Source organism: Saccopteryx bilineata, chromosome 4, assembly GCF_036850765.1.
Source record: "Saccopteryx bilineata isolate mSacBil1 chromosome 4, mSacBil1_pri_phased_curated, whole genome shotgun sequence".
NCBI classification, from domain to species: domain Eukaryota; kingdom Metazoa; phylum Chordata; class Mammalia; order Chiroptera; family Emballonuridae; genus Saccopteryx; species Saccopteryx bilineata.
Window position 1 is genome coordinate 288,387,958 of NC_089493.1, and position 25,520 is coordinate 288,413,477.

At 49.5% G+C, this 25,520-nt stretch overlaps 1 protein-coding gene across 1 annotated transcript; it reads left to right on the forward strand.

The window, feature by feature from the left end:
• The first annotated feature begins 99 nt into the window (after positions 1-99).
• HAGH (hydroxyacylglutathione hydrolase) lies at positions 100-25,422 on the forward strand. The gene is made up of 9 exons (XM_066275291.1): positions 100-191; positions 3,701-3,876; positions 4,592-4,656; positions 6,289-6,406; positions 7,902-8,010; positions 12,285-12,388; positions 13,025-13,126; positions 24,533-24,612; positions 25,127-25,422. The coding sequence occupies exons 1-9, from the start codon at positions 119-121 to the stop codon at positions 25,224-25,226; spliced, it is 927 nt and encodes a 308-aa protein (XP_066131388.1). The 5' UTR covers positions 100-118; the 3' UTR covers positions 25,227-25,422.
• The last annotated feature ends 98 nt before the right edge of the window (positions 25,423-25,520 follow it).

The window sequence follows — 25,520 nt, forward strand, 5'->3', positions numbered from 1 at the left end:
TTGGGAGCGACCTCTGATTGGTCGGGGGGTGGGGCGGAGGCGCAAATTGGGCCCTGATTGGCCGCGACACGCCGACGGTGTGTTCTGCCCGCCCGCTCCTACCACAGTCACCCTGGTCATGGTGCTAGGCTGGCTGCTCCGCCGTCGGAGTCTCACCGCGCTAGGAGCCACCTGCGCTCGCCGCGGCCTGGGTAGGTCGGCCGGGGCCGGCCGGGCTCGGGCAGGGCTGACAGCGGCAGGGGCCGGGGGTCTTGGCGGGTGTCGTAGCCAGGGAAAGGCGGTTAGCCCAGCCGCACTTCCCTAGGCGTTCCAGAGGCGCCAGTGGCCCGCAGCCGGGCGTTGGGCGCGGACGCAACCTGCGGGCCAGCGCCGGTGCGGCGTCAGGGAGTCACCGGGCTGCCGCGGCTGACGCTGTTTTTTATCGACATAGGATTTTAACCCTCGCTGACGGCGGCAGGCAGCCGGTTGGGGTCGAGAAAGGCTGCACAGCAGTTGGGTGAGAATTTGAGAGGGCTGAAGACAGAGAGTGAGGTAACTGGTCAGCTGAAGGTTTTGTGCTAGGTAAGGGGACGTGTCGTGCCCGGTACTCGGACCAGCCTCCCACCTGTCAGCCCAGCAGCCCTCGCCTTCCTTGACGCTGGGCCATGTAGGGGCTTCCCGCATATTTCCATCCCCCGACCCCACAAACCCCGTATTTCTAACGCCCTGGGCTGATGTGACAGCTTACAGCCCGGGGAATGCTGTGTATATTCCCCATAAAATAAATCACATCTTTTCACCAGAGCTTTGGCTGACAAGAACTTGAGGCCCGATTCTAAAGTGACGACGAAGGGGAGAACCCTGGGGCAATGCCTGCGTTCCAACAAGACTGTCCTGTGCACTGTGGGAGCCTGGCCCTCCCTGATTGTGTCCCCATCAGTGCCTCGAAAATAAGAGGCATTGGGCACACTGCCTCCAAGGGCCTGTTCTTCCAACTGTCAGATTAGATTCTAACCTCTTGCTTTGTTGGAATATTTTACCTTTTTTATAAAATCTCCTTTATTTACTGATATCTTATTGGGCTAATTAGCAATAGGGGCAGTAAATTAACCCCAGTCTCTGGGACCTGGTTGGCAGTTAGCTAAATGACAGGAGGGCACTTGATAGGCACATGGAACAAACAGTAAAGCCATACTTGGCCGTTTTCAAATCCTGCTGAAAGTGGTCAAAGTTCTGGAGTGGGTAATGTGTCATCGTTACTAAGGAAAGAGCCTGTATTTTTCCATTTAGGGAAACTCATCAGAGTATCAAGGCTAAAAGTTTTTGTGTCAGAAGTTGGGCAGGTAGTATAAGGGGGGCTGTAGGGTATTGCCAGGAGTGTGGTTGCCTCAAATGGCCCCAGCCAGTTGATGCCATGCTGAAGGACCGGCCCTGTTCAAAAGAAGTCAAACAAAACATGTCTCAGCACTTGGCCCAGACCATAGGCTGGAAGTCTTTGCCCTCTGGTTACACAAAAACTCACAATTGCAAACCAGTGAGCTGGGAGCAATTCTGAGGCTGTGTTGGGCTAGCCACTAGGTGATACACTTTTTAGAAAAGAAATAAGGTTTTGGTGGTGATTGTACCAGATGAATTCTTTCCTTAGAGACAATGGCATCTTCCCAAGGTTCCCAAGTACCAATTTGAAAGAATGTTTCTTTCACCTGGGCAGTGCCCTTAATGTTCTGTGAGGAATACATAAACAGGACCCCCTTTTGTGGAGGCTGCTTTCCAGACTCGGGGAGTTTTGTTTTTATTGTTCTGCTTTCCTCCCATCCCCACCCCCAGTATACACACTGCTTAGTAAAGTATAGTAACCCTCAGGCACTGGGGTGCAGGGGAGTGGAATATCACCAACTTGATCCTACAAAAATGTTTGTTTTGCTGTGCATGAGAAGGGCCTGGGAGAACCCAGCTGGTTGTCAGAGGAAGGGGGTGGGTGGGGATTGAATATCTGTGTGTGATCATTAAAGCTTCAGTTCAGGCAGTTTCCCTGGCCATAGCAGATAAGGTTGAATCTGCTTTAGACAGCCCCTGGAGACGTGGCCTATCAGTTAGTTGGTGCTCCCTGCTTTCTGGATCCCTTTGGGGAGAGAGAGAGGCCCCCATTCCAGCATCTACCCCGGAATTTCATGGCTGCCTCTGTCACCTTTTGTTGTACAGTTTTAATCCCTTTCATGCTAATACTTCAAGTATCATTGGGGCCTCTGTGAATTTTTAGATTGAATAATAGGAATTTCTTTCTTTTTTTTTTTTTTTACAGAGGCAGAGATAGACAGGGACATACAGACAGGAACAGAGAGAGATGAGAAGCATCAATCATTAGTTTTTCCTTGCGCGTTGCGACTTCTTAGTTGTTCATTGATTGCTTTCTCATATATGCCTAGACTGCGGGCCTTCAGCAGACTGAATAACCCCTTTCTGGAGCCAGCAACCCTGGGTCCAAGCTGGTGAGCTTTTGCTCAAGCCAGATGAGCCTGCGCTCAAGCTGGCGACCTCGGGGTCTCGAACCTGGGTCCTTCCACATCCCAGTCCAACGCTCTATCCCCTGCGCCACCACCTGGTCAGGCTGAATAATAGGAATTTCATTGTTGAAAATGTTCTAGCACCTGCCTGCTGGGAAGATGCTTTTGCCCTTTGGTCACTCCTGGCTGCCCTGACAGAGTCCTTTGACTCAAATGGATGGTGATTCTGTATCTTGCACACTCAAATCTAGAACAGTTGTGGCCAACTATCTATTTTTCAGGGCCTGGTGGTTTTTGTGCATTATTCAAGTTTCTAGTTCCTGACATTCGAAAGTGAGTATTGTTTTCTTTCCTGGCTGGAGGCCTGAGAAGGGCTGTGAATACTGCAGGCGACTTAGGCTGTGTTAGCTGGAGAGGCTGTGTGAAAAGTAGAAAACAGCCCATCTTGCCTGATTGGTGGTGGCACAGTGGATTGAGCATTGACCTGGGACCCTGAGGTCCCAGATTCGATACCCCAAAGTCACTGGCTTGCGTACAGGCTCACCAGCTTAAGCGTGGGATCATCAACATGATCCTACAGTCACTGGCTTGAGCCCAAAAGTTGCTGGCTTGAGCAAGGGGTCACTGGCTCGGCTTGAGCATCGTCCCCCCAGTTAAGGCACACTTGAGAAGCAATCAGTGAACTAAAGCACCACAACTACGAATTGATGCTTCTCATCTCTCTTCCTTCTTGCCCCCCCTTCTCTCTCTCTCAAAAGAAAAAAAAATAAGAAAAAGAAACAGCCCAGTTTGGTCCTTTCACTCTGGGTTCTTCTCTTCGTGGTTTCTCCTAGTCCTGTGTGGACAACCCAGAACTGACGTTAGTCATGTATGCCGATTGTTTGAATTGCAGCCACAGGCTTGGCCTTCTCTCCTTTCAGAACTCTTGAAAAAGAAAATGGGGATAACAAATCTGAAAGAGTTGATTTCCATGAATACAAACATGAATCATTTTCTAGATTTTCATTGATGTGGTTAAGTGAGGATATTTTGTTCTCTATTAGAGGAACTCAGAACACCCTGCCCGGCGAGCCTCGCGCTTGGCTGTCCACTGCATGTTGTTCTGGGATGTCACATCCTTAGGATGCCCCTAGTGCTGGGTCACTGAGGGCCCGGTCTGAGTCTGTGCCTGATGCAGCCTCACGTGGACACTGACCAAAACTGCACTTTGTCTTCAGGTCCAGCCCTGCTGGGACTCCTCTTCCATCACACGGATTTGAGGAAGAGCTTGACCGTGGAACAGGGCGCCATGAAGGTTGAGTTACTGCCTGCCCTGACAGACAACTACATGTACCTGATCATCGATGAAGACACCAAGGAGGCTGCCATTGTGGACCCAGTGCAACCCCAGAAGGTGGGAGGTGTGTCCCCAGCACCAATTCTTCATCCCCGGATGGGTTTGATAACCGCGGTGTTCTTGAGATTGACTGAAGTTAACTGAAAATTAATCCATTTAGTTATTTACAATTTAACTAGTGCCCAGCCACTGCCTTTTTTTTTTTTAAGATTTTATTTTTATTTATTGATTTTAGAGAGAGGAGAAAGAGAGGAAAAGGTGATGGGGGAGGAGCGGGAAGCATCGACTTGTAGTAGTAGCTTCTTGTATGTGCCTTGACTGGACAAGCCGGGGTTTTGAACTGGTGGCCTCAGCATTCCAGGTCGACACTTTACCTACTGGGCCAGCATAGAGCAGGCTAGTGCCCAGCCACTGTTACTGGGGAAAAGGGCCAGTGGAAGGGGTGGAGGTGACCAGAGGCTTTGGTGTGGAAAGAAAGAGCCTGTGTCTGTAAAATCTGGGGACAGAGAAGCTGGAGCTGTCCTTGGCCCCGGCTGCCCTTCCTCGAGGCTTCGTGCCTTTGGCCAGAGGGGCTTGGAGAGGTCTGAGGGGGCTGTGCTGTCAAGGGGCGCTTTCGCCTGCTCTACTGAAGTTAGGCCAAGCTGGCAGGATCAGGGTGGGGCCTGCCGTCCTGGCACACTTGGGTTCCTCTGGGAAGCCCCACCCTGCAGGCTTCTGACCCAGCAATGGGAGTGTGACAGTGGCCTCTGTCCTGCCTCATGTGTGGTTACAGGTTGTAGAAACGGTGAAAAAACATGGAGTGAAGCTGACTACGGTGCTCACCACCCACCACCATTGGTAAGTGCCTACTGCCGAGGCCAAGCTCCTTACAGGCCAGAAGAGTTGACTGGGCCTGATGGCTCCGTGCCGGGCACACCGTGAGGGCGGGGTGGCTGGGGTTCTCACAGGCTCTCTGGGCCCTCCCGCCCCCATCGCTGCGACCACCATGCACCTGAGAGTCTGCCTCCAGAGGGATTCTGAGAAGGCTTTGGGCTGCTGCCCGATTCCCGTGGTCCTCCAGGCCCTGGCCCCTCGGCCCTGTGACGGGGTCTGGTAACTCGGGCGCTCTGCGGGGAGATGCTCGCACTGTGGGTCCTCCTCCCGTGGCAGTGTCTCTGAAGGCACCTGGGCTCGCGTGATGGGATACTGGCCTCGATGTTAGGGAGTAAACTCGATGACATTAGTGTTTTTAAAAATCAGCAACCATCTTTGGGGAGATTGTGTTTTTGTTTTTTAATATTTAAAGGCTAAAGGATGAAAGCACACCTGTTTTGGGTTTAGGACAAGAGCTGTATGTCTACGGTCCTTTTGGTTTTTGAACCTTTTGAGGCTCTTCAAAGCTAAAAAAAAAAATGTTTGTTTGGCGCTGAATTTTCTTGTCCAAATAACTGCTCAAGGGCAGCTAATGCCTTTGAGTGAACCTGTCCCTCTAGCCTCGCTGTAGTTCAGCCTGCAGAAGCTCCACTTCTCCGACCTAACATGAGGCCTTTTAGCGGGAGCGTCATGGATATGATTTGGCCACAGTTGGTTAAATGGTGGAAACGTCTGAGTTGATGTAACTAAGTCTCTAGGACGTCAGGTGCTAATTTCCTAGGGGACAGGGTCTGTCTACAGCCCTGTCCTTGACCTGAGCTACTTAGCACAGCCACTCTGTCTTTGGGAAGTCTGCCCAGGCTGTACTTCGGGCCTCTTGGCCTCTGTGTAGCTGCAAGAAGCCTCCTCCTTCTCCAGCTTTGTAACTGGCTTCTCTCTCCCACACTGAGTAGCTCCCACATCAGAGGTCGCTTCTGGAGGGTTTTCTCAGCACCTTATGTTTATGCTAAAACATAAACCCTAAACCAGGCCCTAAAGTGAACTCCAGGGTGTGGCCTGTCCCTCCCTCCAGTTTATCTGCTGCAGTGGTGGTGATTGGGCTGGGAGCGGCCCGGGCCAGTGTGTAACAGATCTCCAAGGGGCGGGGAGAAGAGGGTCAGCCTCCTTTTATTTATATGCTGTTTCTGAGTCCATCAGAAGAGTTCATAGGTGAATGTGTAGTGAGGACCAGGTGTTTCTTTGTGACCAGAAAGCCCTGGTCTTGTCCTCGAATGGCTGATCTTCAGTGTCTGCACACTCCCTGCCCTGCCCTGGGTGCAGGGCCCCGGGGGCCAGCTGGACTGGCCCCACAGTCTGGGGAATGGAGTCTTTCTTCTGACCCCCTTTCTCAAGTGCGGCTGAGGCGGGGCATGAGTTCCTGGCAAGGGAACGCGGGCCTGAGCACATTCTTTTCGGTGGAGCAAAGTGACAGACAAGAAGCTAGTCTCCTGTGTTAGAAGATGTGTTTCTACTTCTGAGACACGTAATTGGGCAAATAAGAATTCTGTTCGGTCACAGTTTCCAAGCAAGCAAAGCCCCTTCATGTCAGCAGCGACCCTCGGTCTTTTCTGCTTCCAGGGACCACGCTGGCGGGAATGAGAAGCTGGTCAAACTGGTGCCTGGACTGAAGGTGTGTGGGAGCGATGACCGGATCGGGGCCCTGACTCACAGGGTCACACACCTGTCTACACTGCAGGTGAGGAGTGAACCCCCATGGAAAGGGACGCCAGACCCTGGAGCACAGTGTAGGGCGGGGACCCAGTGGGAACACTGCCTCTTCCACCTGCCTGTCCCCTCCGTTACCCCAGGGACCTAGAGGGTTACATAAAGACTTGGGCTCTGGGGATGGCCTGACCCGTGGATGGGTGGAAGGCCTCTTGGGGCTGCCTGGGCCTGGACAGTCCCCTCTGCTGAGAGCTTCACAAGCAAATCAGTGTGTAAATGGCAACTAGATAAGAGAAGGAGCACAGCTTAGAGCAGCGGTTCTCAACCTGTGGGTCGTGACCCCGGCGGGGGTCGAAGGACCAAAACACAGGGGTCATCTATTTTCAGATGGCTTTAGGCGACCCCTGTGTTTTGGTCGTTCAACCCCCGCCGGGGTCACGACCCACAGGTTGAGAACCACTGGCTTAGAGATAACTGAGGAAATTTAAATATAGACTCCACAGGGGATTATATTCTCATGCAGATGCTAAATTGCTTGGGTGTGATGATAGCAGCATTGTGCAGGAGGATGTTCTTTTCTTAGTAGATGCAGCTGGAGTAGTTAGGGGCAATTTGTCAGGATGTATGTGGCCTGAAATGCATGTGTGTGGATAGAGCACATGCCACAGATGTGTGGGAACTGTCAACAGTGACTCAGGTAAAGGTTGTACAGATGTTCATCTTTATTTCAATTTTTTTGTATCTCTTTTTTGTGTCTGTGACAGACAGAGAGGCAGAGAGAGGGACAGATAGGGACAGACAGGAAGGGAGAGAGATGAGAAGCATCAAATCTTCATTGTGACACCTTGTTCATTGACTGCTTTCTCATATGTGCCTTGACCCAGGGGCTACAAGTGACCCCTTGCTCAAGCCAGAGACCTTAGGCTCAAGCCAGCGATGTTGGGCTTCAAGCCAGCAACCTCTGGGCTCAAGCCAGCGACCATGGGGTCATGTCTATGATCCCACACTTAAGCCAGCGACCCTGTGCTCAAGGTGCTGAGCGTGCATTCAAGCCAGATGAGCCTGCACTCAAGCTGGGTGAGCCCGCACTCAAGCTGGCGACCTTGGGGTTTTGAACCTGGGTCCTCTGCATCCCAGTCCAAAGCTTTATCCACTGCACCGCTACCTGGGAAGGTCAATTTTTTTGTATTTTTGAAGCAAAGAGGTGGGGGGAGGGAGGAGATGGAGAAGAAAAACAGAAAAAAGGCCAAGCACTGAAGAAGCAAAACCATCTTTTCTAGAAAGATGTCTGATTTTGAGGGAGAAAAGAAAATAAGCCCCTTTAGTTTTGCCCGTCAGCAAATACCTGGTTCTAGGGTGCTCCCTGCCCCTGGGAGTCACTCGAGGGCTGAGTCTCATGGTCCCCCCCCCCCCCACAAGACCCATGTCTTGTGTGGCGGCATACAGCCTGAAATGAGCCGTGTAGGGCCAGTGGGCTGTGTCCTTGTGAGCCCTGGGAGCACACGGCGGTGCGTGCTGTGTTTCAGGTGGGGTCTCTCAACGTCAAGTGCCTGTCCACACCATGTCACACTTCTGGACACATCTGCTACTTTGTGAGCAAGCCTGGCAGTTCCGAACCGCCTGCTGTGTTTACAGGTGAGGGTTCAGGGGTGTGTGCTGGGGGTTGGGCGTTCTTTGCAGAGACCCTCTTGGCGCCTGGGTGGAGGAGCAGAGCACTTCCTGCCTGCAACTACACAGGCCTGAGGGAAGAGCTGAGCTGGGCGCTCAGCTTCAAACACGTGGGTGGAGGTGGCGCTTCCCTGTGACCACTGTCAGGCACCGTGGGGACAAGCCTCTCCTTGAGAGACTCTGTGGGTTGGGATGCAGCCCCAGCCCCACTGCTCCCAGCAGCTGCCAGGTGGGCAGGGAGGTGAGCCTGGACCTGCTGCCCGTGCCTAACCGGGGCCCTCCCGAGTGCTTGCATGGCCCACCCCTCCGTGGGCTGTGAGCCGAGCTGGGTCCAGCAAAGTCGGGAGCCAACCCCTAGTCAGGGTCTCTTCCACAAAGCACCCTAGAGTGGCCTGCCTGACGCCCCAACAAGCTTGGCCGGTGGTAAGCAAGTTCAGGTAGTGGCTGCAGTCTGTGGTGGCCCTTGCCCTGAGTGAGCTTTGTGGAGCCCAGCCCAGCACTGGATTGTGTGAGCAGCACTCAGTCAGGGCGAGCAGGCCTACCCAGTGATAGAAGGTATTTTCCCGTTTGAGAGGAAATGAGAGAATGTCAGTGCTGGTTGGGGCACCTGTGAAGCAGAACAGCCACGTGACAACCAGGAGTTCAGGTGGCGTGAGCCAGTGGCCACCATCAAGCAGTGATGGTTGAGGATGCCTGGCAAAGAACAGGCTTGTTGGGCCCAGGGGACTCCACTGCCCCTTAACTTTTTTTTTTTTTTTTTTGTATTTTTCCAAAGTGAGAAGTGGGGAGGCAGACAGACAGGCTCCTGCATGCGCTCGACTGGGATCCACCTGGCATGCCCACTAGGGGGAGATGCTCTGCCCATCTGAGGTGTTGCTCCATTGTGGCCGGAGCCATTCTAGCGCCTGAAGCAGAGGCCACAGAGCCATCCTCAGCGCCCGGGCTAACTTTTGCTCCAGTGGAGCCATCGGCTGTGAGAGGAAAAGAGAGAGGTAGGGAGAAGGGTGGAGAAGCAGATGAGCTATGTGCCCTGGCTGGGAATTGAACTCAGGACTTCCACATGCCGGGCCCATGCTCTACCGCCAAGCCAACCGGCCAGGGTACCCCTTAAGTTTTTTAATAATGTTAATAGTTTTTAAGCTCTGAGTCTTCCAGAAATTTAAGTTATAATCATGATATTGTAACTGCAATGAAAGTTTGTTAAAAACCTTGATGGCGGCCCTGGCCGGTTGGCTCAGCAGTAGAGCGTCGGCCTGGCTTGCAGGGGACCCAGGTTTGATTCCCGGCCAGGGCACATGGGAGAAGTGCCCATTTGCTTCTCCACCCCCCCCTTCCTCTCTGTCTCTCTCTTCCCCTCCCGCAGCCAAGGCTCCATTGGAGCAAAGATGGCCCGGGCGCTGGGGATGGCTCCTTGGCCTCTGCCCCAGGCGCTAGAGTGGCTCTGGTCGCGGCAGAGCGACGCCCCGGAGGGGCAGAGCATCGCCCCCTGGTGGGCAGAGCGTAGCCCCTGGTGGGCGTGCCAGGTGGATCCCCCCGGTCGGGTGCATGCGGGAGTCTGTCTGACTGTCTCTCCCCGTTTCCAGCTTCAGAAAAATACAAAAAAACCCCACCAAAACCTTGATGGCTGAATACAGTGTGGGCTCCTGGAGTGGATCCTGCCATGGAAAAGTGGCGTTAATGGGAAGTGTGCACTGAGTCTGGGGTGGAGCTTTTAGTTTATAACACTGTAGGGACACAGGCTTGTAGTTTTGACAAATAGACCAGGTGATGTAACACATTAAAAGAAAGAAAATGCCACCTGACCGGGCGGTGGCACAGTGGATAGAGCGTTGGACTAGGACGTGGAGGACCCAGGTTTGAAACCCCAAGGTCACCAGCTTGAGCACAGGCTCATCTGGTTTGAGCAAAGCTCACCAGGTTGAGCCCAAGGTCGCTGGCTTGAGCAAGGGGTCAGTCGCTCTGCTGTAGCCCCCTGGTCAAAGCACAGGTGAGAAAGCAGTCAGTGAACAACTAAGGTGCCGCAATGAAGAATTGATGCTTCTCATTGCTCTCCCTTCCGTCTCTGTCCCTATCTGTCCCTCTTTCTATCTCTATCTCTGTCACAAAGAAAAAGAAAAAGGAAAAGAAAGGAAATACCAGCTGAGTCAGGGATGCATAAGGGGCCTCTGGCGATCTCTGTAGCTTGTCTACAAATTCAAAATTATCCCCAGATCCAAGTTTTTTAAAAAAATATACAGCCATGTATAGGTATTCGCTGCAGCAATGGAGGTGTGGGGCTGTGAGCACGCGCGGCAGCCTCTGGCCTCGCTATGGGCTACATCCGACTGTGGTGAGGGAAATGGGCCCACACGCCAAGTGTACACTATCCTGAAGGCTTTTCCCGGCGTGCATGTGGGGAGAGCAAAGAGTCCTCCCCCGAGTGGTGCGGGCCTGAGATGAGAGGAGAGGACACTCGGTGCCTGGCCTGGCACACCTTCAACGTGTCCCACTCCTGTTCCTACTGGACGTCGGTCTGCCCACCTGCCGGGGGGGAGGCAGTGCCAGGACCTGGGCAAGTGGGTGGGCCCAGAGGACTGTGCTGGTAGAAGCCGAGTCCGCTTTGGAGGGCGTGGGGGGCTCACTGTGCAAATGCAGACTTGAACTATGTCTGCATGAGTTGTTACTCTTGTCTGTGTGACAGCAGATGGCAGGGAGCACCTTGTCTCATTGATGACTAAGAATAAATACGTGCAGAATCGCACAGTGTCCTCGGTGGGGAGTCCGAGGTGTCTGGGCATCTACAGTAAGGACTAATGGTATGAGAGACAGGACAGTCCAGAGGGGCCCCAGCTGGCCTGTGTGCAGGATGGTCGGTAGCCCCAGGGCTGTGGTGGGCAGGCCTGGGCACTGACAGGCCAGGGGAGGAGGAGGGGAATGTGGTCTGGGGGACAGGCCGGGCGGGGGAGCAGGGTACTGCAATGTTGGCCAGTGGGGCGTCTGCGTTTGAAGGGTCAGGATAGTCTTGGACCTCAGATGTTGGGCCCCAGCTCATGGCAGCGAGTGCCAAGGCCATAGGAGCAGCTCAGGTGTCTGGGGAAGGCAGCCCAGGGGGTGCTGGAACCATGGCTGGCTCCAAAGGACCTGGGAACAGAGGGACATTCCTGGGGAGGTGGAATGCCCCCAGGCTCTCTTGGCAGCTGATGATAGAGGGTGAGAAGGTGACAAGAGGTTAGGGTGCAGGGCAATGGTTGTGCCGGCTGCCACGGAGGAGCATGGGGGCCCCCTGTCCCTTAGTACCTTTGCTGCCGGTGGCTGCTGCGAGGACCTGGCTCCTCTGGTCCATGAAGTTCCGGGTGTGGAAATCACAGGTGCTCCCTGCCCCTGGACAGGATCTCCGTGCAGACTTGAGTTGCAGGTCTTTTGACCAGTGTGTTGAGGCCCTGCTCACAGGCTGTCTGTCCCCTTTCCTTGCTGCATAGTTTTTTTTCTAGGGGCAGCCTTGGCTTCTGCTGTGTGGACCATGCAAGAGGCTTGGCAGGTGCTGATAGGAGGGGAATGTTGCTCAATGTCATGGGGTCCCAGGCCATCCTCACCTTGGGGCTGGAGAACCAATGCCTGTGGGCTTCCGCTTGGCCGAGCTGGCTCACAGGGAAGAGTCCCGCAGAGGGACCCGCAGTGCAGAGACCTCATGGGCGTCAGGCAGAGGGCACGCTGTCTAAAGGGCGGAGGCGGAAAGGGGTGATCTGCAAGCGGCAGGTCCGCATCTCGGGCCCCTGGGGGCTGTGATCCCTTGTGAGGGGCTCCTGGAGGGCCCAGGAGGGGGTGGTGAGGTTGTGTAGGGTGTTCTAGGATGGTACTAGCTGTCTAGAATAAGGGATGATGCAGGGAGGCCAGGCCAGGGAGGGGGACTGCTGGGCAGGTGGGGACAAGCTCTGTTGTGGGCATCTAGGCATTATAGCGATTGGACCGGCAGTGAAGGGAGGCGTCGGCATGACTGACATTTAGGTTTGAGCAGCTGTTTGGGGGCTGGTGGCACCAGTGAGTGTGAACTCGAGTCAAAACTTTTGGGGCAGGTGGCAACCGAGAGCTCTGGGTTGTCTCTGAGGCCTGTCGGGTGTCTAGGTGAAGAACAAGCCCGAGGCTGAGACAAAGTGGAGCCTCCGCCCACAGTTGGCGGGTGGTCAGCATTGTCCGGGAGTGGACCATCAGTCTCTTGAGGGGATATGTCCTACTGGCGGCCTATTCCATGTGTCCTCTTTCAGGTGACACCTTGTTTGTGGCTGGCTGTGGGAAGTTCTTTGAAGGGACAGCAGATGAGATGTACAGAGCCCTGCTCGAGGTCCTGGGCCAGCTCCCTCCTGAAACAGTAGGCAGAGCCCCTGTCGAGTTCGCTGTTGGGGGTGTGAGGACACAGCCTGCTCTCCCACTCTGTCCCCTTACTGCTGGGCCCGCCCCCGCCACTCCCTGTGTTTGGGGAAGAGTGAGGGGGGGCATTTTCTCTAGAAATGTGGGTTTTCTCTTAATGTACTTTTATTTTATTTTTTTAAGTGAGAGGAAGAGAGATAGACCTCCTCATGTGCCCTGACCAGGACCCACCCGATAACCCGTCTGGGGCCGATGCTCAAATCAACTGAGCTATCCTCAGTGCCTGAGGCCGATTCTCAAACCAGTCTAGCCACTGGCTGCGAGAGAGGAAGAGGGAGAGAAGGGGGAGAGGGAGGGGAAGAGAAGCAGATGATCGCTTCTCATGTGTGCTCTGACTGGGGATCAAAACCCAGATCATCGCATGCTGGGCTGACACTCTATCCCCTGAGCCAGCCAGCCAGGGCCTTAATGTACTTTTAATTGTTGTTTCACATATTTACAAGAAGCATCTTGTCCGAAGAGACATCTCCCTGGGTGTCACTGGCCCAGCCCAGGGCTCGCGAGGCCTATCTCTGAGGCACTTACAGGGGGTATTAATGAGTCTTTTCAGGACTCATGGATTTGGCTTTTTCCTCAGAGAGTGTACTGTGGCCATGAATATACTATCAACAACCTCAAGTTCGCTCGCCATGTGGAGCCCAGCAACCCCGCCATTCAGGAGAAACTGGCCTGGGCCAAGGTGAGTGGGATACACCATGGGCACATCCTGTAGGTCAGTCACCCTGAAGTAGCTTCCTGGGACCATGCAGGGCCCGGGTTGCTGGCACTCAAGGCATCGTCTCCAGAGTGGACAACAGGTGCTCCTCAGATGCATGAACAAGCCGGGGTTTAGACCCACGCAACTTGGGGTAGGAACCAAGGTGGCTTGTCAGATCCTTTCTGATTCAGTGGGTCTGGGCTGGGCCTCGAGGCTGCATTTCCAACAAGTGCCCCAGCAGACCACAGTGACAGATCTGTGCCCATTTCCCATGTCCTGGGAAGCAGTTGGGTCTATGTGGCAGCTGGTTCGCTCTGGAGGCTGTTTCTCTGAAAGGCGTTGATTTCAACAGTGGCCCCAAACTTGCTCCTGGGCTCAGCCTGAGTGTTGGCTTGTCCTGGAGGCATGTTCTGTGGAGGGTTTGGAAACAGCTGCAGGTGCCCTGGGTAGGCAGAGAGGTTCTCCTGGACTTCGGGGCTCTGTCTTCCCGCGTCAGTCACTGAAACACACACTCTTGGGAGACCTCAGTGCTGGGCGGGCTCCCTTCTGCTGAGTTCAGTGAGTAAAGATACCTCATGCAGTTGCTGGGTTGTTGTTTTTTTTAATAAATCACTTGATTTTGTTGAGCATCTTTGTAATTTTTGAGGGGTAGGTGGGCTTATAATGCCTATAAAATTTTTTTTAATTTTTATTAGTTGATAAATATTCCATTTTTTTACACTGCACATGTGTGAATACCTTTCTTAATATATAAGCTCATCCTGTATGTATCCTATACATACTGCTTTGTGGCTTTTCTTTCACTTATTTCTGGGTCTTAGTGCTTTTTCCATAGCGACTCTTACATATTGAACTCATTCTTTTCATGGTTCCCTGTTTTTTAAAAACTACATTTTATTAAGGATAAGTTACATATGGTGAAAAGTGCCCAAGTGAGAATTGTGCAGTTCGATGAGTTTTGACACTGGATACACCTGGGTCTCCACCAACCCAGTCACAGTAAGAAACCTCTATACCAGCTCCAGAGGTTCTCCTGCCCCTCCCATTGCGTCCCCGACCGCTGGTCTGCTTCCCTCACTGTAGACTCCTCTTTTTTATTTTTTTTTTATTTTTATTTTTCTGAAGCTGGAAATGGGGAGGCAGTCAGACAGACTCCCGCATGCGTCTGACCGGGATCCACCCAGCATGCCCACCAGAGGGCAATGCTCTGCCCATCTTGGGGCGTCGCTCTGCCACAATCAGAGACATTCTAGCACCTGAGGCAGAGGCCACAGAGCCATCCTCAGCGCCCGGGCAAACTTTGCTCCAATGGAGCCTCGGCTGCAGGAGGGGAAGAGAGAGACAGAGAGGAAGGAGAGGGGGAGGGGTGGAGAAGCAGATGGGTGCCTGTCCTGTGTGCCCTGGCCGGGAATCAAACCCGGGACTCCTGCATGCCAGGCGGACGCTCTACCACTGAGCCAACTGGCCAGGGCTAGACTCCTCTTTTCTAGACTTCCATGTAACTGTACTCAGCTGTGTCTGGCTCTTTTCCTCAGCATAGTGGTTTTGAGATTTATTCATGTTTTATTTCTGCCTAGTATTTCGCAAACAAATTGGATATATTACAATTTGTTTACCCCTCGTCTGTGGATGGGCATGTGGGCTGTTTCTGGTTTTTCATTAGAAATTAAGTTGCTCTGAACGTTTGTGTGCAAGTGTTAGGGTGGACATATTTTCACTTCTTGTGGAACATACGTTAAGTAAGATTTCTGAGTTGTATGGTAAGTGTACATTTAACTTTTAAGAAACTATCAGGCCTGCCTGACCAGGCTGTGACGCAGTGGATAGAGCATCGGACTGGGATGCCGAGGACCCAGGTTCGAGACCCTGAGGTCGCCAACTTAAGCGCGGGCTCATCTGGTTTGAGCAAAGCTCACCAGCCAGAGCCCAAGGTCGCTGGCTCGAGCAAGGGGTTACTCAGTCTGCTGTAGCCCCCCTGTCAAGGCTCATATGAGAAGGCAATGAACAACTAAGGTGCTGCAACGAAGAATTGATGCTTCTCGCCTCTCTCTCTTCCTGCCTGCCTGTCCCTATCTGTCCCTCTCTCTGTCTCTGTCTCACACACACACACACACACACACAAAAAGAAACTATCAGGCCTGACCTGTGATGGCGCAGTGGTTAAAGCACCAACCTGGAACTCTGAGGTTGCTGGTTCAAAACTCTGAGCTTGTCTGGTCAAGGCACATATGGAAGTTGATGCTTCCTGCTCCTCTCCCTTCTCTCTCTCTCTCTCTCTCTCTCTCTCCCCCCTCTCTAAAATGAATAAAAATCTAAAAAAAATTTTTTTTTAAACTATCAAACTGGGCCTGACCTGTGGTGGCGCAGTGGATAAAGCGTTGACCTGGAAATGCTGAGGTCGCCAGTTCAAAACCCTGGGTTTGCCTGGTCAAGGCACATATGGGAGTTGATGCTTCCAGCTCCTCCCCACCTCTCTCTCTGTCTCTCTCTCCTCTCTCTCTCCCTCTCTGTCCTTCTCTCTCCTCTCTAAAATGAATAAATAAAATTTAAAAAAAAACAACAAAAAAAAAAACTATCAAACTGTTTTCCAGTTGCTCGTCCCATTTTGCATTCCTTCTAGTGATGTATAAAAGCGCCAGTTGCTCCACGTGCTCTCCAACACTCGGTATTGTTGATCTTTTCAGTTCTGGCCATTCTAATAGGTGTGGAGTGGTATCTCCTTGTGGTTTTAAAATTTACATTCCTCTGATGGCTAATGAAGTTGAGTGTCTTTTCATGTGCTTATAGGTATTTTATATGTCTTTTTTTTGTGAAATGTAAGTTTAAATCTTTTATCCATTTAAAAAATTGGGTTGTTTTCTTACTGAGTTGTAAGAATTCCTTGTATATTCTGGGAACAACTTTTTGTCATATATAGAGCTCAAATATTTTCTTCCAGTTTTTGATTTGCTTTTCTATTTTCTTTTCTTTTTTAAATGTTTATTTTATTGAGTTTAGAGAGAAAGGAAGGAGGAGAGAGAGAAAGGCAGGAACATCAGTTTGTTCTTGTATGTACCCTGACCAGGGATCGAACGGTTCTGCTCTTCCGGCGATGCTCTAATTGACCTAGCTCTCCAGCCAAAGAATAGAAATTTATACTTTTGGTGAAGCTCAGTTTATTAATTTTTTTAATGCTTTTTCTGTCCTATCTAAAAAAATCTTTGCATACTCCTGTATCACAAATACTTTCGCCTACATTTTTTCATAGAAGTTGTATAGTCTTAGCTTTTATGTTCATATAAATTTATATTTAGGTCAATAATCCATTTCAGGTTAATGTTGTTTATAGTGTAAGGTAAGGGTAGAGATTAGCTTTTTTTGCATATTGACATTCAGTTTCTCAGCACCGTTTGTTGAAAAGACTATCCTTTCCTCAGTGGATCATCTTGGCATCTTTGCTGAATAAAATGGGCCCTATAAGCCTGACCTGTGGTGGTGCAGTGGATAAAGTGTCAACCTGGAAATGCTGAGGTCGCCAGTTCAAAACCCTGGGCTTGCCTGGTCAAGGCACATATGGGAGTTGATGCTTCCAGCTCCCCCCCTTCTCTCTCTGTCTCCCCCTCTCCTTTCTAAAAAAAAATAAATGAATAAATAAAAAAAAATTAAAATGGGCCCTATAAGACTCTACGTCTGAGCTCTGTTCTGTTCCATTGGTCTGTATAACTTATCCTTGTATCAGTAATATTGTCTTGATTACTATAGTTTATGGTAAGTCTGGGAATCAGATAATATAAACTCTCTAACTTTATTATTTTTTAAAATGGGTTTTGGCTTTCTAGGCCTTTTTGCTTCTCTGTGTAAATTTTAGGATTATCTTTTAATTTTTACAAAAACGTCAGCTTGGCTTTTGATTGGGTCTGTGTTGTAACAGAATTTTTGGAAAGAATTTTGATCTTAACAATATTGAGTCTTTCCATGAACATAATACAGCTTTCTATTTATTGAGGTCCTTTAGTTTTTATCAGCAATGTTTTGTAAATTTCAGTGTTAAAGATCTTGCACTATGGTTAAATGTATCTCTAAGTACTACATGTTTTTGGAGTTTACTGTAAATGATTTTTTTTGCTAATCTTTAAAAATACAATTGATTTTTGTATTTGGGCCTCATGTCCTGTGGCTTTGCTATACTCATGTATTCTAGCATCTTTTCTTTAGATTCCTTAGCATATGATCATGTCATTAACTAATAGAGACAGTTTTATTTCTTCCTTTCAAGTCTATGTGCCTTTTATTATCTTTCCTGACTTATTGAATTGGCTAAGATCTTCAGTACAATGTTAAACAGAAGTGAGAAAGGACATATTTGGCTTGTCCCCAAAGGGGACAAAGCATTCAGTCTTTTACCATTAAGTAAGAAGTCAGCTGTGGGTTTTTTATGAATTTTCTTTATCAGGCTGATGTTCACTTATATTCCTGGTTTTCTGAGAGTTTCTACTATGAGTTGGTGTTGAAGTTTGTCGAATGCTTTTTCTTCATCTATTATGTAATCATGTTTCTTTTTCTCTTTTACTCTGTTAATATTGTGGAGTACATTAGTTGGTTTCAAATGTAAAACCAATGTTGCTTTCTGGATAAACCTTAGTCATAGTTTATTTTTCTTTATATATGCTGCTAGAGTCCATGTTTGTATCTGTGTTCATAAGGGATATTGGTATGTAGTTGTATTTTCTCGCATTGTCTTTTTCTGGTCTTAATATCAGGGTAATGCTGGCCTCATAAAATGAGGAATTGTTTCTTCCCCTAGTTTCTGAGCTTTCTTTGATTGTTATTATTTTTTCTTTAATGTTTGTTAGAATTTATCAATGAAACCATATGGATATTGAATTCTTTTTGTGGAAAGATTTTTTTCTTGTTATTTTCCAAGTGAGAGGAGAGGAGATAGACTCCAGCATTTGAACCGATTGGGATCCACCTGGCAACCCCTGTCTGGGGCCAATGCTCTGTCCATCTGGGGCTATGCTCACAACTGAGCTATTTTTAGCACCTGAGGCAGAGGCTCCACAGAGCCCTCCTCAGTGCCCAGGACTGATGTGCTCGAATCAGTTGAGACATGGCTGCGGGAGGGGAAGAGAGAGAGAAAGAGAAAGGAAAGAGGAGGGTTGAAGAAGCAGATGGTCGCTTCTCCTGTGTGCCCTGACTGGGAATCAAACCTGGGACAATCACAGGCCAGGCCGATGCTCTACCACTGAGCAAACCAGCCAGAGCCTGGAAAGATTTTTTGTTATGAATTAGTTTCTTTGTGTAGGGCTATTAGATTTTTATATCTTCTTGAGTTAGTTTTGTTAGCAACTTATATCTTTCAAGGCATTTGTCCATTTGATCAAGATTTTCTTTACTATCAACTTCTTGAGGTTTAGTTAACATGTAATAAACTGCATCAGTTTAAAGCAAAGAACTGAGTGAATTTTGACAGATGTGTATACCGGTGAAACAACTACCACTACAATTAAGACACAGAATATTTCCATCATCCCTAAATCTTCCTCATGCCTCTTTTTCACTGCCCTGGCTCCAGAGGACTACTAGAGAGTAGTTTGCATTGTGTAGTATTTTTTTTTTTGTATTTTTCTGAAGTGAAAAGTAGGGAGACAGAGAGACAGACTCCCTCATGTGCCCACCCGGGATGCAGCACCTGGTGTGCCCACATGTTCTTCCCATCTGGGGCGTTGCTCCGTTGTGGCCAGAGCCATTCTAGTGCCTGAGGCAGAGGCCATAGAGCCATCCTCAGTGTCTGGGCCAACTTTGCTCCAATGGAGCCTTGGCTGCGGGAGGGGAAGAGAGAGATAGAAAGGAGAGGGGGAAGGGTAGAGAAGCAGATGGGCTCTTCTCCTGTGTGCTCTGGCTGGGAATTGATCCCGGGACTTCCACACATCGGGCCAATGCTCTACCACTGAGCCAACTGGCCAGGGCCTGCATCATCTAGTATTTTATATAAATGGAACTATATAGTATGTACTCTTTTATCTTTTTTTTCACTCAGCAGAATGATTTTGAGATTCATTCACGTACTGTGTGTATCAGTAATCTCTCTCTTTACTGCTATACATTATTCCATTGTTTGGATATACTACATATTGTTTACCTGTTCATCTGTTGATATCAAGACATTTATGCGGTTTCTAGTAATTGGCAGTTGTAAATATGCTGCCATGAACATTTGTGTACAAGTCTTTGTGTAACATGTTTTAATTTCTCTTGAATATATCCCTAGAAGTGGACTGCCTGGGTTGTGTTAGGTATATGTGTGAATTGTAGAGAAACTGCCACATTCTTTTACTGTCGTGTTTGTATTGTTTTTACATTTCTACCAGGAAAGTGTGAGAGTTCCAGGTTTTTCACATCCTCACCGACACTTGGTATTGTCACTCTTTTTAATTTTAATCATTCTAATGGGTATATAGTGGTGTTTCTTTGTGGGGTTTTTTTTTTTTTCAGAAGCCCTAGAGCAGGGGTCTCAAACTCAACTCAGCATGTGGGCCGCAGAGCAAGATCACAGCTGTTCGACGGGCCGCACTAGGTCTACAAAAGGCAACTGTTATGCAACACTTTTCTCATTGCAGTTGAAAACAAAAAAAAATCAGTACAACAAGCACAATCGTACATGCGGTTTACTCAGTGTCACAAAACGACCAGAAACTGTAGTTCGCATCACAACTGCTGTTAACTAAGCTAATATCTAGCTAGGATGCTAGAGAAATGAAAAATACAAGTAGGCCCCTAGGCTTACTTAATTTTATCCAAAATATTTTGAACTTCGTGGATTAGTCTGCGGGCCGCGAGTTTGAGACCCCTGCCCTAGAGGGAAGAGGGTAGTTTTATAGGTAAATCTGTGGATTCACCTGATCGTTGTGGTTTTAAGTTGCATTTACTTAGTACCCAATAATGCTGAGCCTCATTTTCTATATTCTTACTGGCTATTTTGTGAAGTGTTTCTTCAAATCTTTTTGTCCATTTGAGATATGGTACTGTCTTCTTATTGAATAATAAGAGGATATTTTAAAAGTATGTTCTGGATACAAGTCCTTTGTCAGATATATGTATGGTGAATAGTTCCTACCATTCTCTGGCATGCTTTTTATATTCTCAACAGTGTCATTTGAGGAACATTTTAAATTTTGATGAAGTCCAGCATATTAATTTGCTTTTATGATTTATACTTTTTGTCTTTTAACTAAGAAATCTTTGCTTTTCCCAAGGTTAAAAACTTTCTCCTCTGTTTCCTTTTGGAAGTTTTATATTTTTAGCTTTGATTTTTAGATCACTGCCCCCTCCCAGCCAATGGCTCTGTGGAATCTCTTCTTTCATTTCTAATGTTGGTAATTTGTGTTCTTTTACTTCATAGTTTATTTTCAATTTTATTTTTTTAAAAAAGAACCACTTTGGCTTTAAATTTTCTTGGGTTTTTTTTTCCATTGCACTGATTTCTGTTCTTTTAAAACTCCTTTTATCTACTTACTACGATTTACTTTGCTCTTTTATAGATTCTTTTTTTTTTTTTTTTTTTTTTTTTACAGAGAAAGAGAGAATCAGAGAGAGGGATAGACAGGGACAGACAGACAGGAACGAAGAGATGAGAAGCATCAATCATCAGTTTTTCGTTGCACGTTCCAACACCTTAGTTGTTCATTGATTGCTTTCTCATATGTGCCTTGACCAGGGGGGCTACAGCAGACCGAGTAACCCCTTGCTCAAGCCAGTGACCTTGGGTCCAAGCTGGTGAGCTCTGCTCAAACCACATGAGCCCGCGCTCAAGCTGGAGACCTCGGGGTCTTGAACCTGGGTCTTCCTCATCCCAGTCCGATGCTCTATCCACTGCGCCACTGCCTGGTCAGGCGCTCTTTTATAGATTCTTAATATGGAAACTGAGTTCGTTGATTTTAGACTTTTTTAATTTTCTAATATAAAGCTAAAAATTTACTTCCAAGTACTGCTTAGCAGCATCCCACAGATTTTCAAATGTATTTTTATTATCTTCAATTTGAAATATTTTTAAAAACTCTCCTGTGATTTCTTTTTTGACACATGGGTTATTTTGGATTGTGTTCAATTACTTTAGCCTTTTAAATATTTATTATGAGAATTTTCACACAAATAGAAATGTTGAAGGAATCTCATAGTAAACAGTCATATACTTAACACCTACACTCTACTACTAACATTTGGTTGTACTTAATCACTCTCTATCCATCCATTTTCTTTTAAATATACTAATGTCTGAATGTCACCCACATATCATTCTGCCAATCTCTTTAGGGAGGACATTCAGGGTTCCCCACTCTCTTGCTCTTATGAACTGTGCAGCCGTGTTTACAGTTCTGTCCCTTTCCTGCTTCTGTAGGAAGGTCACTGCACATTACCACTCACTGTAACAGAGGATCTAAAAGGTTCTGACAGTTTGCCCTCTCTCACCTATACATGTAAGAACCTGTTTTATTTTTTTTTTTTTTATTATTTTTTTTTTTGCATTTTTCTGAAGCTAGAAACAGGGAAAGACAGTCAGACAGACTCCCGCATGCGCCCGACCGGGATCCACCCGGCACGCCCACCAGGGGCGACGCTCTGTCCACCAGGGGGCGATGCTCTGCCCATCCTGGGCGTCGCCATGTTGCGACCATCCTGGGTGTCGCCATGTTGCGACCAGAGCCACTCTAGCACCTGGGGCAGAGGCCACAGAGCCATCCCCAGCGCCCGGGCCATCTTTGCTCCAATGGAGCCCTGGCTGCGGGAGGGGAAGAGAGAGACAGAGAGGAAGGCGCGGCGGAGGGGTGGAGAAGCAAATGGGCGCTTCTCCTATGTGCCCTGGCCGGGAATCGAACCCGGGTCCTCCGCACGCTAGGCCGACGCTCTACCGCTGAGCCAACCGGCCAGGGCCAAGAACCTGTTTTAAAATCATCCTTAGCCTGACCTGTGGTGGCGCAGTGGATAAAGCGTCGACCTGGAAATGCTGAGGTCGCCAGTTCGAAACCCTGGGCTTGCCTGGTCAAGGCACATATGGGAGTTGATGCTTCCTGCTCCTCCCCTCCTTCTCTCTCTCTGTCTCTCTCTCTCTTCTTTCTCTCTCTCCTTTCTAAAAATGAATAAAAAAAAAATCATCCTTAGAAGAGTTAACTTGTTTTCCTCCCTCATAAGAGAATGAATAAGATTTCTTAGGAGAAGTGAATACTGGAGAAGCACAGGGAATATTCTAAAGCATTCTAAGCTTGTTTTTACCGGAAGGGAAAGAACGCAGAGATTAGCAGTAACTTCGTCTTTACCTCCTGCCAGATTCTGACTCAACACCCCCCACAGTTGAAGGATTACTTCTTGATGCCAGTGATCACAGTGTGGGGGTGATAAGACCCAGGCCCTCAGTCTGAGGGCCCCCAACCTGGGCTGGGTGTCAGCAGCTGTTGTCCAAACTCTGGCCCTGTGATCCTCAGGGTTAGCTGGGCAGAAGGGCAGGGGTTGCTGGGAGGGTGGAGATCCCCAGCTGTTAATTCTGACCTTCCTATAGAATTTCTGTAGAAGTTAATAGTTGGCCAAATGGCCCAGTTTGCATCTTCTCTCTGTCTGCCTTGGTCAGTGTTGATCACAACCAGAGGACCATCCTGACTGGAGGTGACAGGGTGCCCATGAAGGGCGCTTCCTGGGTGCCCCTCCCTTGGGAGCTCATGTCAGGGAAGCCCTGCCTGAACACCCCATAATGAGAACTCACCAGCTGTAGAAGGGGCTGTCACCCAGGGAAGGGATCCTGGGCGTTTGTCTTCTCACTGTTCTTCCCAGCAGTGAGCTGTGCACAACTCATGCATGGTCTTGGGGGTAGGATGAAGGTGTTTTCTTCTTTTCTGTATTTTCTTCGTTTTTGCTGGTTATTACTTCTGTAATGTAAAACATAAACTTTTTTTTTTTTTGTATTTTTCTGAAGCTTGAAACGGGGAGGCAGTCAGACAGACTCCCGCATGCGCCCAACTGGGATCCACCCAGCATGCCCACCAGGGGCGATGCTCTGCCCATCTGGGGCGTTGCTCTGTTGCAACCAGAGCCATTCTAGTGCCTGAGGCAGAGGCCACAGAGCCATCCTCAGTGCCCGGGCCAACTTTGCTCCAATGGAGCCTTGGCTGCGGGAGGGGAAGAGAGAAACAGAGAGGAAGGAGAGGGGGAGGGGTGGAGAAGCAGATGGGCGCTTCTCCTGTGTGCCCTGGCCGGGAATCGAACCCGGGACTCCTGCACACCAGGCCGAAGCTTTACCACTGAGCCAACCAGCCAGGACCTAAAACATAAACGTTTTTTGTGTGTGTGACAAAAACAGAGAGAGGCACAGATAGGGACAGACAGGAAGGGAGATGAGAAGCATCAATTCTTTCTTGTGGTTCCTTAGTTGTTCATTGACTGATTTCTCATCTGTGCCTTGGGGGGGGGCTACAGTAGAGTGAGTGACCCCTTGCTCAAGCCAGCGACCTTTGGGCTGAAGCCAGCGACCTTGGGCTTCAAGCCAGCGACCTTTGGGCTCAAGCCAGCGACCTTTGGGCTCAAGCCAGCAACCTTGGGCTTTAAGCCAGCGACCTTTGGGCTCAAGCCAGCGACCTTTGGGCTCAAGCCAGTGACCTTTGGGCTCAAGCCAGTGACCATAGGGTCATGTCTATGAACTCGCGCTCAAGCTGGCGACCTTGGGGTTTTGAACTTGGGTCCTCTGTGTAAGAATGAGACGCAGTTGAACACCAGGTGTGCAGGCTTTATTAGAGGAGAAAGACTAGCCAGGGCACTTCTCCAAAAGAAGAGCCTCAGTACAAGCTAGGGGATGAATTAGAGGGTTAAAAGGAGGGTCTCAAGCAAGTGGGTGTTGAGTCAAAAGTCCTGCTATGCTTCCTTCTGCAGTTTTACGATATCGGCTTCTTGGAACGCTTCTCCTCGGGGTGGCGGACCAGCTTCCTAGAACTTTTCTGTTTCAGGGCGATAGTCCAGTAAGTAAGGGTGGGGTCAGATAGACAAGCGGAACAGCAAAAGGGCAGCTTGGAAGTTCTGGTAAATTCATGTATTCATCACTCTGTATCCCCATTTGATGCTCCATCCACTGTGCCACTGCCTGGTCAGGCTAAACTTATTAATAAGAGAGCTTCATGTCCCCCTCCACCTCCAAACCAGTAAGGGAAGGAGGGTGGGTTATTGGTGGCAGCTGCAACCCCGTAGAAAGGGCAGCTGTCCCTTGTTCCCCTGCCAAAGCCAGCATCTCCTCTCTGTAAGCAGTCAGGGGCCTGACCTTACACTGACCTGACCGCTCCTTTTGCCTTCTCTGTCAGACGATGTTTTAAGATCATTAGAAATGAAGGCATTTAGAAATTTCTATATTAAAGTGACGCGTCTCTTTTGCAGGAGAAGTACCATATTGGGGAGCCTACAGTGCCGTCCACCATTGCAGAGGAGTTCACCTATAACCCGTTCATGAGAGTGAGGTGAGGGTGCGAGCCGGTGGGTGCGGGCGGGGGCCCGCGCTGTCTTTGGGCATCGTGGCCTCTGTTTTACTCAAACACGGTGTCCACACACTGAAACTCCTGAAGATCCTCAGTGGTGGAGGCTACTGCCTTGAAAGCTTGATTAAGTGTAGCCACAGAATCAGACATGTTTGCTTAAAGGCGAGGGGGCCACTTTCCTTGGTGCCCTGGCAGGGGCATGGGGTCCTTTCTGACCCCGGAGTCGGAATCTGTAGGTGGCGAGTTACACTCTTGGGAGCCTTGTGGTAGTGGGCAGTGCCGGATGCCAGCGTGGTGTTGATGTCCCCGCTCTGTGGGGCCCCAGCAGGACTGGGCTTGGGCACACCAGCCACAGTTAGGACACCCAAGTTGGCCATGGGCTGTTGCCTTCCATTTTTAAGAGTGCCCCAACTCCTCCAGGCCCTCTTCTTCCCCGGTGTCCGGGAGGGGCGGTGGGTGGGGCTGCGGCCTGCAGCCTGGCGCTCGGCTTCCCCAGGGAGAAGACTGTGCAGCAGCACGCGGGCGAGACAGACCCGGTCACCACCATGAGGGCCATCCGCAGGGAGAAGGACAACTTCAAGGCGCCCCGGGACTGAGGCAGCGGGGCCTGGGTGCCCGGCTGCTCCTTCAAGCGCAGTTGGGTGTTCAGATGCTTTAGGAGAGCTTCCTGCTGGGAGTGTAGGAAATTCAGTCTTGATTTAATTTTAAATTATATAATTTCAGAGCCCTTTGTGCTGTCAAATGTTTTAAAGAATATTTATGAGAAGAATTTAGAAAGTATTTATTACTGGATGTTCTGCTTGCAGACTGTTTCTCTGGCTTTTTTGTGGGGCCCCTACATGACACCCCAGCAAGAGCTGTCCCTCTTTCCCCTGCCAAGGCCAGCAGCC

Coding starts and splice junctions, on each gene's coding strand:
- HAGH (XM_066275291.1), top strand. CDS start 119: ATGGTGCTAGGCTGGCTGCTCCGCCGTCGGAGTCTCACCGCGCTAGGA. Junction 4,657..6,288: donor CTCACCACCCACCACCATTG/GTAAGTGCCTAC, acceptor TTCTGCTTCCAG/GGACCACGCTGGCGGGAATG. Junction 6,407..7,901: donor CACACCTGTCTACACTGCAG/GTGAGGAGTGAA, acceptor GCTGTGTTTCAG/GTGGGGTCTCTCAACGTCAA.